General features: G+C 34.0%; 2 protein-coding genes across 3 annotated transcripts in view; both read left to right on the top strand.

Annotated features, from left to right (window-relative positions):
• LOC149902772 (5'-3' exonuclease PLD3-like) overlaps nucleotides 1-9,035 on the top strand; it is a 95,489-nt gene extending 86,454 nt beyond the window's left edge. Inside the window, exon 12 of the transcript XR_016457476.1 lies at nucleotides 8,852-9,035. The gene's annotated coding sequence lies outside the window, so the exon portion shown is untranslated. The remainder of the gene's footprint in view (nucleotides 1-8,851) is intronic.
• LOC149902771 (monocarboxylate transporter 14) overlaps nucleotides 1-20,731 on the top strand; it is a 49,603-nt gene that overhangs the window by 21,823 nt on the left and 7,049 nt on the right. The window contains exons 4-10 of one of the 2 annotated variants that reach the window (XM_090109517.1): nucleotides 7,438-7,685; nucleotides 7,922-8,050; nucleotides 8,689-8,847; nucleotides 9,399-9,547; nucleotides 11,387-11,456; nucleotides 19,533-19,749; nucleotides 20,279-20,457. In XM_090109517.1, the coding sequence (XP_089965643.1) occupies nucleotides 7,438-7,685; nucleotides 7,922-8,050; nucleotides 8,689-8,847; nucleotides 9,399-9,547; nucleotides 11,387-11,456; nucleotides 19,533-19,749; nucleotides 20,279-20,457 (1,151 nt within the window). Of the gene's footprint in view, nucleotides 1-7,437; nucleotides 7,686-7,921; nucleotides 8,051-8,688; nucleotides 8,848-9,398; nucleotides 9,563-11,386; nucleotides 11,457-19,532; nucleotides 19,750-20,278; nucleotides 20,458-20,731 lie in introns of both variants that reach the window. The other variant, XM_090109516.1, reaches the window with a different exon arrangement.

Here is a 20,731-nt window from a genome sequence, read left to right as displayed (position 1 = left end):
TAGCGTGTTTTTATAGGTTTTTTTGGACAAATAATTATGGACGGAATGAGGAGCTTGTCAAAATAACAACATTCCGAAATCCGACCGAATCGGTCGGTAAAAGGAATTTCGCACTTTTTAAAAGAAGGTAATTTTCTATTATGCATGTTGTTTTGTGGAGGTTTCGTATTAAGTTATTTATTCTAAACGCTATGCTTATATACAACACCTGTATGCGACCAATGCTAACTTTAATGGATTATTTGTAATATTCGTTTTAACTGACACTCTTTTTTGATTTTTTTGTTATTCATTTACAAAGACCGGTCTGGTTTAAAAACCCTATATTTTACGTTTATGACACATAATTGCATAACTACGAAATTGTGAGATCTTTATAAGTGTTCATATGAAATAGAAATGAACTAAAAATGAATATCAATTTCGGTTTAGAGGCTTTATTACGCAAATGTAGGTTTGGTCGGAATCTAGGTGCGATATAATTCCCTGTTTCCGTCCAACTGGGTTGCTTTTGCTTGCGCTGTGCTTGAGTGAAATTGCATGCGTTTATTTCAGGTCATCATCATGAGTGATAAAAAAGAGGCTGAAGTATTCTCATTAGCTGAAATAATACTTTTGGTGAAATGGGCAAAGTAGTCAATGGGACATTCTAAATTAGTGTGGATGACCAGTGAGGCATTTTATGAGTTTGAGTTTGAGTAAATGTAATTTTAAACTACTACAGTCTAACATAGAGTTAGTTTTTGTTATTATAATAAATGCTCAAATATTATTTAAAACTAGCGGTCCGCCCCGGCTTCGCCCGTGGTACATATTTAAAATTTCTCTCCATAAGAACCATCCTCGTACTTCAAGTAATATAATAAAAAAAGAATTATCGAAATCGGTCCACGCGTGATGCAGTGAAAAGACGAAACGGGTTTTTACGAATTTCCATAGTATTTCTATTATCATAAAGTTGATTTTAGTAGAAAATATTTGGCTGGTCGGAATCTAGCTACTCAGTGGTCGGAAACACGTGCATTTGTACTCAGTCGGTCGGAAAATGGTGCTTTCAGTTAATTTCCAGTCGTGACAGTTAAAATCCAAATTTAGGTAATAAAAAGCCATTATGAAATACAATGATGTGCATATTTTAAAATATAAGTTCGTAATCTTTCATAATATCATTTTTTCTTATGACCTCTAGAGTATTTAATTTATCTTTTAAAGGATTCATTTAGCCGTATCAATCAGTGGTCGGAATTCGGTGCCATTACGTTATGCATGATGCATTACTTTTAATACTTAGTTCTTTTGAATATATATTTTACAAACTTACAAACCATCAAAATTATCTACAATAATCCTGTATAATTAAATGCGATAATTAGATTGTACATAATAAGGTAAATTAAATACCCACAGTAATAAGATAAATTAAGTACCTGTTGCTATGACATGAGTAAAACAGAAAATCAGTGTTTTTTAGAGTTCTAACAGACGAACGGCAAGTTGTGAACGCCACATGTCGACGGCTGAATCGGCGACGGCCGTTCGTCTGTTAGAACTCTAAGTGGTATAAAGTGGAAATTAATATTTTTATACAATATTAATTACCTGCTTAATTGATTTCAATATGGGATTTCGCAGAGAATACAAGTTTTAAACTCTCTAAAACTTGGTAAATAAAAATCAAGTACTATCTCCGCTCTGTCACAATAACCCTCCAAAACCTTGTATCCAGTTAGCTCTATTTACATAAATTCATATTTCTATAATGATAAATCTATTAATATATTTTCTTAATATAGTTTACTAGGACATCTATAAATATCTTTTCTGCAGATTATGATATTATTTTTAAAAATAGTTACTTGTCTGATACGTTTGTTAAATGATAAGCATCATCTGATAAACATTTACTTATATATAAAAAAAAACTCAATAATATCTACGTATCCTAATATTATGATAAAATTATTTATAGACTGCAAAACCATTATAAATAAACGCAGAACGCATAAGCCAAGTATGTCATTGCTATGTGGGTATTGGCATATTATGTATTTAATTGTTCCAAATAACTCATATCATGTAGATATTTATTATTTTCTATGATTGAAAATAAGAATAGATATTAAACGTGGAAATATGTAGAAATATACAAATTGCACGCCTCATAAGCGAAGCGTTGGGGTGGGTACTACTGTCACTTCGCGCAAAACATCTGATTTTTCAAACTTAAAATGTCTTTATGTATCATACATTGCACTTATAAGATAATACATACACACACATATTAAGAAAAAACACTATTTTTAACGTTCATGATATTTTTGATGTCATTTTTGTTATTTAAACTAGTTAAAAAACAGTTTAAAAAAGTTCTGTCTTGGACGTCCGTGTGTCTGTATGTGCGGATCCTTTTTCTTGTTAACACGATAGCGACCGAAATACTTTACTAATCGAGTCTTTTTTTTTCTCTTACGCTTGAGTATGCTCAGGAATAGAACCCTTTCATTTTTCAGGGTCTGATTCGATGTGGTTTAATTGTTATTAAATAAACAAAATTAATAATTAATAAATATTTATTAAAAAAAATTATGAGGCGTGCACTTTTGGATTTTCCAAATTATTTATTTGATTTAGTTGAATTAATTATAACTAAAGTCCTAAACCAAAGAGGATTAAAGTCAAAAGTCACATAAATTTTCTGGTGTTTACATTCAGAGGTTATTTATACAAAGTCAAACGTATCTAAAGAGAAAATCACATCGCATTCAATGAAACTGTCTCAGAAATCAATTCTAAAGGATACGAAGGAACGTGAACGTTATATAAATGTTTGTGTTGGCCTTGGCTGATTGGCAAGAGCCTCACGGGAGGGCTTTGAAAAGATTTATGGTGCTTTCAAACGGTATAATCGCTTGAGATTACTTCAAACTAAAATATAGATATATTTTTCTCAGGAAAATAAAAACGATTGCGACATTAATTCTCGGAATAAAACGACATGGAAGTCAATAGGTGCCGCAATTCCGCATACTACGCTGAAGTCACGTTCGAAATTACTGATACACAGTACGGTCTGCTATTTTTCACAGGATAAATTGATTTTTCAATTTTCTAACGAGGAATGTTCAGATTATATTAAAGTGTGTTTTTAAGACGATGCGAACATATCAGATATGAATAATTAGTTAGATCGGATAACTTATGATAATTGGACATAATTCGATAAGATATTTTTAATTTTAGATTACGCAAGTATTTATTTACCGATTACATTAAAATATCGTTTATCTTAAGTACTGTGATGTTTAAATGTTAAGTCTATTTGTTTTATTTTATGCTACAATTTTTAAATGTTTTCGATGGACAAGATTACGGAGCCATCTATAAATACAATACAAACATCACAAAGAACGCATTTGTTGAAACACCTTCAGCAATCTGGAAGAAAAAACAAGTTCATTATTAACGAAAGGGTTTACGGCATCACTTTCGCTCTTTGTTCCTACGTTGAGTCGGCACAAACTGATATTGGACATATGCCAACGTTGTAAACAATTTCTTTGATCGCTGCGTTATATAGCATCCCTCGTCGATTAGCTTTACAAATCGGGTTTCCCGCGAAATCGCCCTAAATGTTGGTTTTTCCTTTATGACATGTAGAGCTTTGCATGTTAACAGTTTGTTAAAATCATTCTCTAGGGTGATGTATGTTTCGGAATATCCATTAATGTATTGAATTTTATTTATTTTGAGGCGAATACTGTATGTTATTATAGGTTATATATTTTAACTATGAGTGACAAAGGTTTGCGGTTTCGACCTGAAAAGTTAAGCATTTTGTGAATATTCTACGTAGTCTGCATAATTTAAAATGTTTTTCCTTTGTGTTATAGGCGATATATTATGTAGAGAGATGCACATGTTAATTTAAATTATTATCCGCAATGCAGCTTGTTAACATTTGCTATATGAAGATATAATTTTTTAATCATACTCACGCAGGGTTCCTCATTATTTAATAAAGAGACTATTTATAATGTGAATAAATTGGTAAATATTAACTTACCAACATACGATATAAAATACTAAACCAGGTCAGTTCGCAGTGAAACATTTATACATAATCATTCTACTATTCTTCAAACAATAAAAGAGCGATGAATATTAAAACCGCGATATTCACTGTGAACTTTCGTGTTAGCATTAGAAGTCTTTCATGTTTCTCAAGAGCTTCAAGGGTCGATAGTTGAAACGGACGTGCTTTATCACCTCTTAGGCTTATAAATTTTATTTTCAGTTGTTTTTTAGTTCTAATCATGTTTAAATGCAACATATGTGAACAAATTATTAGATATAGTTATCGGAATTTGTTAGATAGATGTAGGTCACAATTGTGTACAGCGTTCTGAATGAATGTATAAAATATTTTCAGTTTGTAATAAATAGAATCATCTCATTAGAACTGAGAGTCAAATGCCATATTTGTCTCAATACAAGGAAACGTTTTAAAGAATTAAAGAAAAGATGATAAAGCGAGGTAAGCGACACAACCTTCTTTTATCGTACCTATCTTTCATGTTTTTGTCAGAATGTCATTAGCCTACTCCCTACAGAGCTATTGTTAATCTACGCTATAAATTCAATAGTTGTTAATGTGTCTACACTTGTAGAATTTTTTGTCTATTTCACATTTGTGTGAGGGTCAGGCGAGGACTTGGCACCATGCCAGGAGCTGCAGACATGACGGCGCCATGCTCAAGTGTGGCAGGCTTTATCTGATAACAGTTCGATAATGACGCTGTATTCGCTTGAATGGACATTTAATTTAATTGAAAATCCAATTTTCGGGTAATGTCCAACATCATAGAATACTCATAGGTGTCTAGTCTTTGTGTTTGTTATAACGTATAAAATTTTAATAGACTGAGGTTATCCAATTTTATTAAAAACACGTGGAATGGGGAATTTATCCCTCAATATCTTCCTGATTGAGATTTAACAATTCAGATTTATTTACACAAATTCAGAAACGCTCTTTCTATTTACTATAAGAACTTACTCATGTGGCAAACTTACACCGGCAGGAAGGAGTAGGTACTTGGGTATGTCAAAAGTCCCACGCAAAATTTAATTGGGGAACAAGACTTATTATTATTACAATTGTGTAATACAATTTAATCAAGTTATATTCCAAAATACGCCAACATTTTGGTTAAGGCAAGATTAAGGTTGGTACAAAAATAGTAAAAGCAATACGAAAATTCATAGACGATGACCTAATTCCTAAGAGTAGAATCAATTCTCTCAGTGACCTTACCTAGCCATTCCATTTAAAAATGTATATGCCCTTCTAGCGATGGAAATAGCTGTTTAGTTTGTTTGCTCGTTACAACTTCCTATTATTATTTTGGTAATTTGTCACATAATCCAAAGCGTGTTTGTCACATTACCCCATATTCCTAAAACGTCCATTCTATGTTTACTTTCGATCATGTTAACATTAATTTACAACTATCTCGTGCGAAAGGAATCGTGAGATCATTATTAGTCAGATTCGTTGAATTACTAGTTGATCAAAGGTACCATAATGCGGATGATGTTTGAGATCTATGTAAGTAGTTTGTACGTTGTAGGTACATGATGACTAACGTGCCATGATTTGGCTACATAAGATAAGTAGGTACCTATACATTTATGACATAGAATTTGTTATTTTATTTGCAAAAAGGAGCCTGTTCCGAATACATGTAAATACAAAGCCAATAGGCACATCATATGTATTACTTTACTCTTTGAGGCACATCCTTGGAAGGTATAAGGGCATACTCTATGTCGAAAACGTTATTACCAAGAATATTGCAATTGAATTCCTTTTACATAACATGCAACAATATTACGAGATCTGCAAAAATAAATTAATAAATTGTTCGCTGTATTAAAGCTGCATACAAATATTTTTGTATAAAAGCACTTTTACACTAACTGTTAGCTTTCACTAAAAATACTCAGTAAAGTTCAAGTTCGAAACTATAAACAACGGAAACGAAAATAGTTTCAATACTGTTTCCTTGCCATCTTTGCGTTCTTGCCAAAATTTCGTTTACAGAACTTCGATTATTCACTACCAAAAATATACCTCAGTATCATTTTCCTTTGTATATTTACAAATACGGTTGTTCGCTTTTAAGTAGTTTATAAGAACTGCAATGTCTTTTGATTTCATTCATCGCTTACAGAGATGTTTTTTGAGACTTTTTTGTGGGGCATTGAAACTTATATTTGTATGACTTCGTTTTAAAGAAAGCCCTTTAAATTCGAAGTTCAGACTTCAGTCTTTGTGACGTTGTTATTGTATAAAGAAAAATTTAACCTCCCGGAAAATGACGCATGTAATGCTGACGACCTCCCGGCAACAGTGTGAATTCCTTTGTTCGTAACAAATGCTGATTTGTGGGCCGCAAACTCTGACTCACTTGTTATCATATTCCAGATACATTGCATGTTTGCACATGGATGTGTTTGTTAGAATAAGGTCAAATAAGTTTAAATGTTCGACCCCGATTACATAAATTATTACAATAGCTTTTATAATAGCGGCAAGTCAATATTTTTCCAATACATTCCGGTTCTGTTTAGTTTTGCGATGAATCATGAATGGAATGTATAGAAATGATTTTGATCAAATTCATGTTAAGATAAAACAAAACATTGATAAATGTATGTATCAAACATAAATGTTATATACCTACCTAAACAAGAAGTATTTAGAAGATAACAATTTAATAGAATGTAAGAAATAGACACATAAAATCAATCATCAACATAAACATTTTGTTCACATACCTAGTTATAATATATTTATCACTAGAATCAATTTAGGTTACAATTTCATTCAATACTAACATTAGTATGGGGTATGTCGTAACCAAGCCTTAATAGTATCAATGTGGTACATGATTGATGTCGAGGTCAGGGAGTCTCATAAGAGACGAAATTGTAATTGGTGTCCATCTCAATGGAACTAATGGAAAATTTTGTGTTAGAATAAATATTCCATTAGCGAAATTATTCAGACTAAGAAGGTCAACTGCAAAGTATCTAATAAAAATGTATAATGATAAGTAAGAAAACAATGTTGGGACCTGTTACCTTATGTCTAGACTCTAGACTATTGCTTCAACAAACTTGTGAATATGAGTCTAATTTTCGCAAGCAAATGAATATTTAAGTCAATAAGCAATGTCTGTTTTTCTCGAAAATTATCTAACAATGTAAACTTGTGCCGTGTTTTTTATAATCTTATTTATATGAGGTAATAATACGGCACAAGTATAAGATTAGATCAATGTAAGATAATAATTTATGAAATAACTTCTCGGAATGGGAACCATACATTTCACAGAAAACTTGAGACTACAATATTGTTTTATTGTATTCCAGGTATCGGCTTCGGAATGATCTACCTCCCGTCCGTAGTAGCAGTGGGCTACTATTTCGAAACCCGCCGGTCTCTAGCTACTGGTATAGCAGTATGCGGGTCGGGGGTGGGAACATTTTCGTTCGCACCCCTAGCGTCTATTCTGCTCCAGGAATTCGGCTCCTGGCAGAATGCGAATCTTTTGCTAGCTGGTTTAATTTTGAATTGCGCTGTTTTTGGAGCGCTGATGAGACCGCTTGTTTATCCTAAGGTAATTAAATTTATATTTAATAGCAATAACCTTTTATTTTTAGTTTTAGTGTCAAAGCTTACCTACTTTAAGATCCGGTCTGAATTAGTATTTCTTTAGCTATAAATCATCAATCAATCTATTCAAATCTTTCATCAAAATATCTTTCATGTTACAAAAAAAGTATATTGTTTCTATATCCTTTAATTTTAGTACTAAATAAAACATTATTCAAAGTATTGTATTATATTTTTCAGACTTCAGGTGAAAAGCCACTTCTACAAAGAATGGCAGAAGAGAAAAGATTGCAAATGGAGAGAGGCTCAATCGGAGGGTCCTATTTCGTGGTCCAGCTACCAGATGGTACTATGGAGAAACGAATGAAGGTTTTAAACTAATATTAATTATAAATACGCAAACTATTAATTCGACACACATACTATACAGTTTACTTAGTCATAGTTTGTCTTCTGTTCTGCAATTCATTAGTTCAGTTAATTGCTCAGTTTTATTTAAAGACCTGTAATGGTCTTGTTAAGCGTGTTAATGTATACGAGGAATTTTATCTAATATTTTATTGCTTAATAATGTTACACAATAAAATGTAGACATTATTAATTTTTAACAAAACGAAATAAAATGTCTTTCTCGATATGGAAAGACACATAGAAATAAAAAATATACTTACTATTGAACATTTTTTTCACATGCTATAAAGAAGTTTCTTTGTCATGAAACCCATGAACATACTAGTATCTATTTTACCATAGGATAGATAATATTCTTCTATGTATTATATCTTTTAGTTGCTGAAACCTTATGAAAGGAGTAAAAAACTCAATTTGAAACTCCATCCGTTTCGGAATTAATCCATCAGGCCCCGGAATCACAGACACAATAGAAAATCTATTGTGTCGCGGTCGGATCTGGCCGTTCGAGGCTCAATGGGTTAAATAAATAAAACATAATTCCCGCTAGTAAATCTACAAACCAGATTAATAATTGGATACTCCAATAATTGCAGGCACCCCTGAACATAGACCCTGGTGTACACTCGTCACTAAACCTGGAGGCACTTGCCCGCGTGCCCACTGTGCCCAACATGCCCAACGTGCCCACTGTGCCAACGCTGCCAACCATCACCGAAGTCAGGGTCGCTGATGATACACAGGATAAGAAGAAGGTAGGTTTTTGAAGTGAAAACTTCTTTAGCGGCGTTGGGTATAAAATCTTAAACTCGCGTCAGGACACGTGGCCTGATCGAAAAAGCGTAAGACGGATTTTTTTTAGCCCTTATATTCCATGCGTAAGACGGATACCATTCCAAAATATCAAACATGCTGAACGTTAATAATCAAGTTTTCACTTCTGCCGGCAACCCTTTTTTTTTTCAATTGGCTATGGTGTAAATTTTTGAGGGAAATTGAAGGGAAATTTTATTTTAATAAATTTATATTGTAGTCAAACGTTATAGAATTGTAGACTTTCTTGTCTTTTACTAATGTACTTAACAATATATTTGTCTTGCACAATAAAGTGTTAATTAAATAAATATTTAATTAACACTTTATTGTGCAAGAAACAAAATATACATAAAGGTTACAAAAATAAGATTACAGAAAGCACAAAGGGCGGCCTTATCACTATATAGTTGTTCGAAAAGTCGAAAGTATATAATTCCTTTAAAGTTTACTACTATGAAATCTAAAAATAATACAATTATTTAAATTCCAGAGCGAAAACGGCACAATACCATTGAACGCAGCCAGCCATATGTCCCGCAACGTATCATCTCCCGCCTTCAGTGCACAAGCGCCGGGTCTACCGAAGAATGGTTCCGTTCCCTTTTTCGACAGACAACGGAAACAGAGCACCGGCGATAGGTCAGATAACGATAGGTATAGATACTTTATTGATTACGGGTACCAGTGGGCTGCATTGTGGTATGTACTGTGCAATGGGATCTGCTTAAAAATTTAATTGGAATGTCTTTTTATTCAAGTTAAAAGTGTAATAGGAATGTCTTTATTTAAGTTATGTGGCATGACAGTTATCGGAAACAGACAATCGGCGATAGGTTGGATAACGATAGGTATCTCCTTATAATTATTCTGAATGTCTGAATGACAAATAACAGAAACAGCACCGGCAATTTTTCAAATAACGATAGGCACATGCACATTTGAATACATCATGGGATGCGCCTTGTGGTATGTACTTTGCAATGGGATCTTTTTTTTTTTTTTTTTTTTTATAGTGGGGAAATCTTCTTAGATACCCCCGGCTCCCGGGGATGGAGCCGTGGTTATGTCGGATTTCTACCGACTAAAACCCCACTCTGTTCCATCGCGCTGCTTTGGACGGAACTGCGGGAACGGTTACGACTCTACCGCGTGTCCCGCCCAGCAGATGCCCGTTTCCAGGCCCACCACTAGAACCCCCCTCGCTGGTGGCTGCTGGAACGAAGGCTTACGCCACCAACGCGCAGACAATGGATCTTTCCCCGCTCCATCATCCGCGTTCCCCCGAACCCCCGACCCCATCACCGTCCGGCCGGAGGGTGCACGCCGGAAGGTCCTCCGATGTGTGAAATACACGTCGGGAGACCCTCCGGCGCACTTTTATAGAGATTACCTCGCAGCCCCCACCTCACCAGAGGTGGCGGCCCTCGGTCCGGCCCCACGGACCGGATTACGAGTTGGCAGACGGTCGTATTACAGCGGCCGCCGCCCCACACTCTGCAGGAGTCTCCGCGCGTCATCACAATGACGCGTCGGGATCCCGCCCTCCGCTGCACGGCGTGGCTTGCTAAACCAGCTAGCCCGCCGCGCCGCGACCTCTGGCCGCCATCCACCGCCGCATAAAAGCCGGCTCCTCTCTGGCCCACAAATAGGACCTCTGCCGTCGGGTCAGTCGAGGCTTCCCAACTGCCGTTCAGCGCCACCCTTGCCTAGTGGACACGGGGTCCGCCAAGCCACGACCTCTGGCCGCCATCCCACGCCGCACACAGCGGCCGCTGGGCCACACCTAGCCCTGGCCGTCGGGCCGGTTGAGTCTCCCCGACTCTAAACCAGCCGTTCAGCCCCTCGCTGGTCCAATTTCGCTTCACTCAGAGGGCCATAACTCCGAGCTACTGAGCCCCTCCGCCACGACAAGGCCTGGACCGTTGGGGGGTGCAATGGGATCTGCTTTAAATTGACTCAGATTGTCTTAACTCAAGTTCCGTAGCATGACAGAATTGGAAGTAGAAGTAGTTCTCGTAAGTCAGATTAGAATAATACATAAAAAAACGAAATAAAATTATAATAATAAAAATAGTAACTATTTGAAGAGGGGTGTCAATTTAAAGTGCTTTTGGTATGAACTGTGGGCTGTAAGTGCTTCTTGGAAAAAAAGATTTTGTGCATAACGTCTGCTATAATTGAAGTTATGTTGTTCGTCACGGGACGGGAAATAGTACATGTTTTTATTATGTTTTATGAATGTTTTTTGTTCAAAATTATAGATTTTGCTGATATATTTCTATTCTTTCTTAATAATAATTCTAAGAGCAAATCTAGTATTTGCTTAAATATATCTTGTGATTATTATTTATGAATGCAATGCCTGTTATAACCATAGCATGTTAAATAATTAAATTTATTTCGAAAAAAAATTGATGCGTTATAAAATATATTTTCATTAATATTTTTTTCTGAAAAAAGTATATATAATTTTTACAGATTTAAACCGTCCTTAGCTGCTATCAAAGCTACGTCCAAAACTTCTATTGGCAGTCATCTAAGGAATGAAGTAAGTAGAAAGAACTTTGACCTTAAGGTTGATGTTCCGACCGTCCCTCCATACATTTTTGATTACCTCTAAACACTTAACACAGACACTATTTCTTTAAAACTAATCATTTTATCACTTCTCTATAATGAAATGTGTGCGCGTTCGACCTTTTTAATCAATAATTTACAATATTTACTTAGAAAAACAACAGTAAAATACCGGAAAAATTTGACACTTCTACAGTAGTGTGCGTGACTTTTGCCAAGCGAAACACGACATAAAGCACGACATCTAGCGCATAGACTATATACTTATTACAGATCTAGCGCGTCAATGTCTAAACGAAAGGCGATGTTTAGACATTGACGCGCTAGATGTCGTGCATTCGCGTTCGTTATCTTATGCATAATGAGCATAATTCTAATAAATCAAAGTTCTGTGTAAAAATTGAGTAATTTCATTTCCAATCGTTCAAAGAAAATAACAATAAAATAAAATAAAACTAATGACCTTAGAAACTATGTTTTTTTTTATTTATTACTCATTATTGTTCGTCCGTCGTAGGTCTGTAAACTGTATTGTACACTGAAGGTAAATGGTACTGTAGGTACTTTAGTTCGGCGTCGTCGCTCGTCGGCTTGATATAAAATTACATTCTTGATTTCATTGACACGCGCTATGATTTGCGCGCGGAATTTCTTGTGTTGTGAATTTATTTTTGTATGCTATGCATTTTAATTGATTCAAATTGCAATGTTTCTCTAGTATGCATTTGAGACTATATTGTAAATTGTAATAATTGATCGTGGGTATAGTAATTAATTATTCTAATAACGCAATTAGTAATATATGTATTTTCGGTGGGATTCAAAACAAAAAATTGGCCCGTGATTTTTATGAAATTTCACCACATTGCAAATCACATCAATCATAGTTCATACACATGTATCTATGACGAAAGTGATTAGTATTGTGGCTAACATTGACTCATCAGTTCATCACTGAAACCAGTGATAAATCAGTACCTATATCATATTGTGTTTGAATATTTTTAAACAATGATATAAGTATACAATTATTATAAATCGGTAAACTATCAAAGTAATCACAAACTTGCAAACATTGCATTGTTAAAATGTCCAGTAGTTTATGAGCCTATTCATTACAATCAAACAAACAAACAAAGTTTTCCTCTTTATAATATTAGTGTAGACAAACACTATGAATACGATCACGAATGCAAATTCGGGGATTTTCTAATTATTGCTAAATAATAATTGAATTCATTTTGAAATACTCTATAATTTTTAGACATTTATAATGTGGTGCTCATTTTTTTTGTACTGCTAACGCTATTGTAGGTTCCTATTTTCGTTGTTTTATTTCAAGTGAACACGGCCATACAATTTTGTCACGAGCCGCCTATGATTGTAGGTACTTTTGTTAGGCTCCTTCGTCGTCCGCGTCGGCTCGAAAGTTCTTGATTTCATTGTCACGCGCTATGATTTGCGCGCGGATTTTCTTGTGTTGTGAATTTATTTTTGTATTATTATTATTTTTTATTTATTTTTTTATTTTATTGATTCAAATAAAATATTTCACTAGTATGCATTTGAGACTATATTGTATTATGTATAATTTATCGTAGGTATAGTTATTCTTATAACGCAGTTATATTTTCGGTGGGACAATTTGACCCGTGATTTTTCTGAAATATCACCACGTTGCAAATCACATCAATCATACACACGTATGACGAAAGTATAGTGGCTATAATTGACTCATCAGTTCATCACTGAAACCAGTGATAAATCAGTACATATATCATATTTTATTGTGTTTGAATATTTTTTAAACAACGATATATACAATATTATTATAAATCGGTAAACTACCAAAGTACTTCCGAATTTTCAGACAGACAAACAAGTAGTTTGAACACGCAGTTTTCTTATACTAGTAGCAAAAATCAAAACCATAATATTATGTTTCCCTACTATATTTTACTAAAAGTCGAGTGCGTCGAAATCGTAAATAATAATATGTTTTTCACCTTCCTGGTTATTTTCCCATAGTAAATAGTGTTTTAGGTTTGTTGTTGTAGGTAGGAATAATAATAATTATTCTTACATGTTGGTTATGAAATGTATATTGAAATAATTTACTTTCAAATCATTAGTGATATAAGTTTTGAGTGAAAATGCTTGGATCAGCATAATATTATATGGTACTTCAAATACATGTTTTGATAAAAAAAACAATAGTGTAATAAAATAAAACTGCGTTTTATTGTAATCAATGTTGACAATTTTAAATTCCAAAATTATTGATCAATAAAATTGTTTACACCAACAAATATAACTTTTATTTTTATAACAATCGTTCATAATATAAACCGTAGCAGGTGGCGTTTTGAAGTTCTGTCTACTCATACAGAAAAATGGAAAACTTGTTTTTTTTGTAAACAATTTATTACTCATGTTGTTTGGCAACTCGAAGCGTGGTCGTCCGTCGTAGGTACTTTTGTTCGGCGTCGCGTCGTCGTCCGCGTCGGCTTGATATAAAACATTCTTGATTGCATTGACACGCGCTATGATTTGCGCGCGGAATTTCTTGTGTTGTGAATTTATTTTTGTATGCTATGCATTTTAATTGAATCAAATTGCAATATTTCTCTAGTATGCATTTGAGACTATATTGTAATAATTGATCGTGGGTAGGTATAGTAATTAATTATTCTAATAACGCAATTATATTTTCGGTGGGATTCAAAACAAAAAATTGGCCCGTGATTTTTATGAAATTTCACCACATTGCAAATTATATATTATACAATTACAATTACAATTATTATAAATCGGTAAACTATCAAAGTAATTACAAACTTGCAAAATATGCTTTTCCGAATTTTCAGACAGACACACAATTTTATTAGTTTGTTTTAGCAAAGTAGGTACCTATACCTATACGCTTACGTCGCGCGTCGCAACGCAACGCGTCGTCGAAAACGGTGCGCCCAGAAACAAACATACCTAATTCAGTTACAATCCTTTTTTTGTTCCGTAATTTATTGTATTTATTCTAATACGATTTTTTTTATTCGTCGGCCAGTTCTACTAGGTATAAAAAGATAAAATTGAAATATAATTATTGTAGCGACAGCCATATTATGTTACTATGTTTTCGTAAATATGTTTTTCACCTTCCTGGTTATTTTCACATAATCTTATCTTATATATAAAAATGAATCGCAAAATGTGTTGGTAAGCGCATAACTCGAGAACGGCTGAACCGATTTCGATCATTCTTTTTTTATTATATTCCTTGAAGTACGAGGATGGTTTTTATGTAGAGAAAACGTAAATATTATGTACCACGGGCGAAGCCGGGGCGGACCGCTAGTATATATATATAAATGAATCGCAAAATGTGTTGGTAAGCGCATAACTCGAGAACGGCTGAACCGATTTCGATAATTCTTTTTTTATTATATTCCTTGAAGTACGAGGATGGTTCTTATGTAGAGAAAACGTAAACATGTACCACGGGCGAAGCCGGGGCGGACCGCTAGTCTTATATATAAAAATGAATCGCAAAATGTGTTGGTAAGCGCATAACTCGAGAACGGCTGAACCGATTTCGATAATTCTTTTTTTATTATATCCCTTGAAGTACGAGGATGGTTCTTATAGCTAGAGAGCTAGTTAGTTTAGTTTTAGTGCAGTGGCAGTGTAAATGTTGTTGTTGAGGTTATGTAAATTTAACACTTTAGTTAACTACGAAGATATAAAGAAATGAGGATAGGACACAATAACTATTGGTTGAGGTATTTATAAACTCATAATATACTTTTAAAAAAATCACGTTTTAATAAATTTCTAGAATTAAATTAGAACAGCTGATTCAAAATAGCCTAAAAAATCTAATAATAATAATTACGCTTCACAGCAAGAAGAAATGTACCATATGTACCCGCACAAAGTCGATATTGTGTTGCCTACCGTTCGACTCAATGGCTAGGGTTGTAACTACCTTTAATAATTATTACCAAACTAATAAACCGAGTGATGCGAAATAACCATAATTCTTTTAGAGTTTGATAAAATGATCAGGCAGGTATTTTCTTTAATCCTCTGAATTCTCGGTTACTAAATTGTATCGTTGAAATTATTCTTAATCGCGTAAATTTAATAAATAATCATATGGAAAACACTTTTCATTTGTTTTTTTACTTTCACGCCCAACTACTATACAATAATTACGTTGTTTCGGTATTTTGACGAGAAAACGCAGGAAACATCCGTTGTATCATTTTAGATAGATTGTATATTTTGTATCTGTAGAATTGAAATCAAAGCTATGTATATGTTGTCTCCATTCTTTTCTTATCGGATTGTTGATCCCAATGCGAATGCGTCACTTAAATTTTATAAAAGACAATTAAGAACATCAAAAATAAAGTGATACGTAAATATTTCACAGTGCAATATATTATGTAATTAATAATAATTATATATTTATGAAAAAATAATTACATCAGATTTAATAATAGCAATTGTTTTGAATGTACATAATATGAATAAATGATTACATCATAATAGTAATAATCACAATTGTTTTATTTCCCATTTGTTGCAACCCTAGCATATTTTCATGTAGCAGCAGAAGTACCTACACTGGCGGCGCGGCGGCATCGTGCGACATCAAAGGCATTGCCTTACTAGGTAAGTTTATAATGACTCATTTCTTTTATTATATAATTTACGTTTTACTTTTACAGAATCCGATTCAATGGATTATGAAGACGAGTCACACAACGCCATACGATAGTGATGATGAATGAACATTTCAATAAATGCATGCGTGTTTTTTTATGTTGTTTTGTAATTGTTAATTGTTTCTTAAATAAAGAAATAAACTAAATATTTAAATGATGATTTGTTATTTGCAATACAACTTTATATTTGAGATTCTTTACAAATGTATATTTAGTTTTGTATCATCAAATTTATAAATTTTATTCCATAGTTTTCAAAATTAAATGTAAATGACCATAAAAACATTAATAAAGTAAATCATTGATGTAAGGTCAGGGAACGTAATACATATATACATCTGACCATGTAGAAGCTAAGTCTTGTTGACTGCTGAAGTCTGTAAAGTTTTGTTGTCTGCTGAAGTCTGTACGCAATGAAAATGTCTGCCGTTTCGAAAATAAGTTTTAAGACCCTAATAAATAAAATATATGAATGGCAGATCTGGTCAAATACTTTCAAAATTGTATTTTTTTCAGCACTTTCATAAGTGTCTGCCAGAATGTTATCCGCGTGATAATGGTCTGCCATTGTTATTTTCCGATAGTAATAATAATCTATTTTCAAATATCAAAATGGCAGACGTGGTCAAATGGTTTCAAAGTTCGCCAAAAATTTGCACCTGTCTTACCTAAGCGCGCGCCCCGTCCACCACTCTGGGCTTAGTGACTCCTCATCTCATGTATAGTAGGTATAGGGGAATCAACACACAAAAATCCAGGTCTGGTCAAATACATACAGGTAGCTTTGCGCTAGCTCTCTAGCTATTACTTCTTATGGAGAGAAAACGTAAACATGTACCACGGGCGAAGCCGGGGCGGACCGCTAGTAAATAATAAAATAATAAATAGTGTATTAGATTTGTTATTGTATCTTGTATACCTACGAATAATTATTCTTACGTCTTGTTGGGAAATGTTCAAATACCTACCTATTGAAATAATTTACTGTTACAAATCATTAGTGTTATTAGTTTTGAGTGAATAGGCATGGATCAGAAATTCAGAATATAATATGCTACTAACTACTCAAATACATACATGTTTACACAACAAACACCACTGACCTCTATAACTATAAGTTATAGAGGTCAGTGACCGTCAGTGACAAACACTATGGATACCTACGCTCGCGAATGCAAATTCGGTGATTTACTAATTATTGATACCTAGTCATTGAATTCGTTTTGAAATAGCCTGTACTTTGTAATTTTTAGTGTTATAGACATTTATAAAATGTGGTGCTCATTTTTTTGTAATAAATCATCCCGAACGCTATTGTATTTTCGTTGTTTTATTTCAAGTGAACACCTATACAATTTTGTCACGAGCCGCCTCTGGCCTCTGGGTGAAATAAACAAGTCAAATGATTTTTGTTCTAATTGTATTTTGGTAGTAGTTTGTTTAGAATTTACATTACCATTGTTTAATTTTTATTTTGTATTTGCAGTAAAATAAAAAGATGAAAAACTTCATTAGGTATATTGTACGACACCTCACTCTGAATCGCGCTAGCGAAATTTTTTCGTTACAGAGCACATATACAACTTTCGGACAATCTTCATTGAGGCCGGCCGGCAAATCGAGTATGTCGAGAAACTTCACTTATTCGATGGAGGTATTCTACCTTCCTTCCTCCACAGTTGTGGGACCCCGACGTGCATTGAACACGCAGCTTTCTGATACTAGTAGCTAAAATCAAAACCACAGATATGTCTGTGATCAAAACCATAATAATATTTTTACCTATTATTTTACTAAAAGTCGAGTGCATCGAAATCGTAAATATGTTTTTCACCTTCCTGGTTTTTTTTCCATAGTAAATAGTGTTTTTGATTTGTTGTTGTATGAATAATTATTCTTACTTGTTGGTTATGAAATGTATTTTGAAATAATTTACTTTTACAAATCATTAGTGATATTAGTTTTGAGTGAAAATGCTTGGATCAGCATGATATCATATTTGCTACTTCAAATACATGTTTTGATAAAAAAAAAACAATAGTGTAATGTAGGTAATAAAATAAAACTGCGTTTTATTGTAGGTAATCAATTTTGACATTATTTATTTCCCAAAATTACAATAAAATAGTTTACGCCAACAAATATAACTTTTATTTTTATAACAATCCTACTTCCTACTAATGCGAAAGTTCATACATGTTTCAAAAGAAAAACTTTTACTTTTACTATTATTTCAATTTATCCGGTTTAATTAAGACTTAATATTGATACATATGATCATTATAAATACAAATAGGAATTAACAATATAACGAATACGTGGCACAACTAAAATTTTACCGATACCACCCGTGGTCATTCTCCTTTGTGGGTCATTTGTAACAGGATGGCGGTTCTACAGCGAAAAAAGAAAAATGATGGTCAGAACGCTGATACCGGATACCTTAAGATACTGTAATATAAAATATTACTAGATTAGATAAAATATTATAGGTAGTATCTTCACCGTGTGTGACGCGCTTTACATTCACGCCATCTAGAGTTAAATCTTTATCATTTTTGTATACGTCTGTGTGTGTAAACGACCCTGTATGCAATGACAGATGTTAAAACGCATAATTTTACCGAATTGGGTGGATTTTAAGGCAATGATATAACATATTTCAATAAAATATAATATTCAGTAACCGCCATGACTATTCCTAGGTTTGATGACTATTCCAATTACGCAAAAACTCAAATAAACTAGAAATGTAGAATTCAGCGCCATCTAGCGGGATATTGGCTGGGAACAGATCGTTGCAATCACCTTAAAGCTTTTTACAACATTTGACTGAATTTATTTATTGAATTTATTGTGAAAAACTTGAATTAATTAATCAAATATGCTATTAAATACAAATTTAGGTCCTTATGTGTGTGTAATATCTCACAAGTGAATAAGGTTGATTGACTCTAATTAAATGACACTCAAAACCTTAAATAAATATTAGAATTCATTTTGTTACAGAATACTTATTTGATGGTATAAATAAACAATATTTAATTAAATATCCATACTAATATTATAAATGCGAAAGTAACTCTGTCTGTCTGTCTGTTACTCAATCACGCCTAAACTACTGAACCAATTTGCATGAAATTTGGTATAGAGATATTTTGATACCCGAGAAAGGACATAGGCTCCTTTTTATCCCGGGAAATAGGATAGGTTTTATCCCAGAAATCCCACGGGAACGGGAACTATGCGGGTTTTTCTTTGACTGCTCGGGCGAAGCTGCGGGTGGAAAGCTAGTTAACGATAAATCTATTTTCCAGGACACAGAAAGCGGAGTATACAACTCGAAGCTATCAGTTGCCGCGCCGAAAGAACCTTCTAGAATGGTCCGACCGATGTCAAGGAAAGATATCTTCTACTCTGGTTCCGTTTTGAACCTACCTCAATATCAGAGCCAGAAATCTTTGCAAGGATACAGGAATTCCGTATTGAGCCTGCCACAGAGTAGACAAACTGGCGATTTGGAAAGACAAGAACGTAAGGATCGATTTATCACGTTAAATTAATTTTAAAACCATTAGTGCCATACAATAAAACCTTTTACTCTTTAATTACTTCATAATATAAGCTTAAAAAAACCTAAACGCATTCCAATGAAAATTTACCTTTGCTAACCGGATGAAAAGTAAATTTTAATTCGATACTAACCTTTTAATAACTACGAACACTAATCGCCACTTAACAAAAGGAAATAGGTACGTAAATATACTCTATATTATTAACGGCCTGAGTTAACAGCTTCTGATTGTACTTCAATAAAAATTCTTTTTAATTGAAGACAGAATTAATATGCTTTTTTGACGTGACAACGTCTTATAATTCGATGGAGCCGGCTGCACGCATGAAAAAACATGACTCATGCGGCGTTACCTCGCTCTGAGGCGTTCCATGTAAGGCTTGAAGTGCAAGCGAGAGCGCGGAACGAGCGACAAAGAAGCACAATCGGACGTTGTCACGTTCAACTATCGTCAGTAAACCGACTTTACAGACAACCAATTTTTTCCAGAATACGATCTCTGCCCTTGCCTAAGTCTGCCCGCATCATTCAAGTCCGCATTATCTTCAATGCTTGACGTGAGCCTGTTACGCGATCCGGCCTTCATGCTTATCGGAGTGTCCAACGTGTTCGGAATGGCCGGGTTATATGTACCCTTCGTGTATATCGTGGACGCTGCTGTTATGAATGTAAGTTGAATAGAAATTCATACTAATATTATAAATGCGAAAGTAACTCTGTCTGTCTGTTACTCAATCACGCCTTAACTACTGAACCAATTTGCATGAAATTTGGTATGGAGATATTTTGATACCCGAGAAAGGACATAGGCTACTTTTTACCCCGGGAAATGGGATAGGTTTTATCCCGGGAAATGGGATAGGTTTTATCCCGGAAATCCCACGGGAACGGGAACTATGCAGGTTTTTCTTTGACTGTGCGAGCGAAGCTGTGGCTGGAAAG

This window comes from Colias eurytheme, chromosome 14 (assembly GCF_061535395.1).
Source record: "Colias eurytheme isolate Ceu_HAF_F1 chromosome 14, ilColEury1 Martin Lab GWU primary, whole genome shotgun sequence".
Classification (NCBI taxonomy): Eukaryota; Metazoa; Arthropoda; class Insecta; order Lepidoptera; family Pieridae; genus Colias; species Colias eurytheme.
This window is presented reverse-complemented; position numbering and strand designations above follow the sequence as displayed.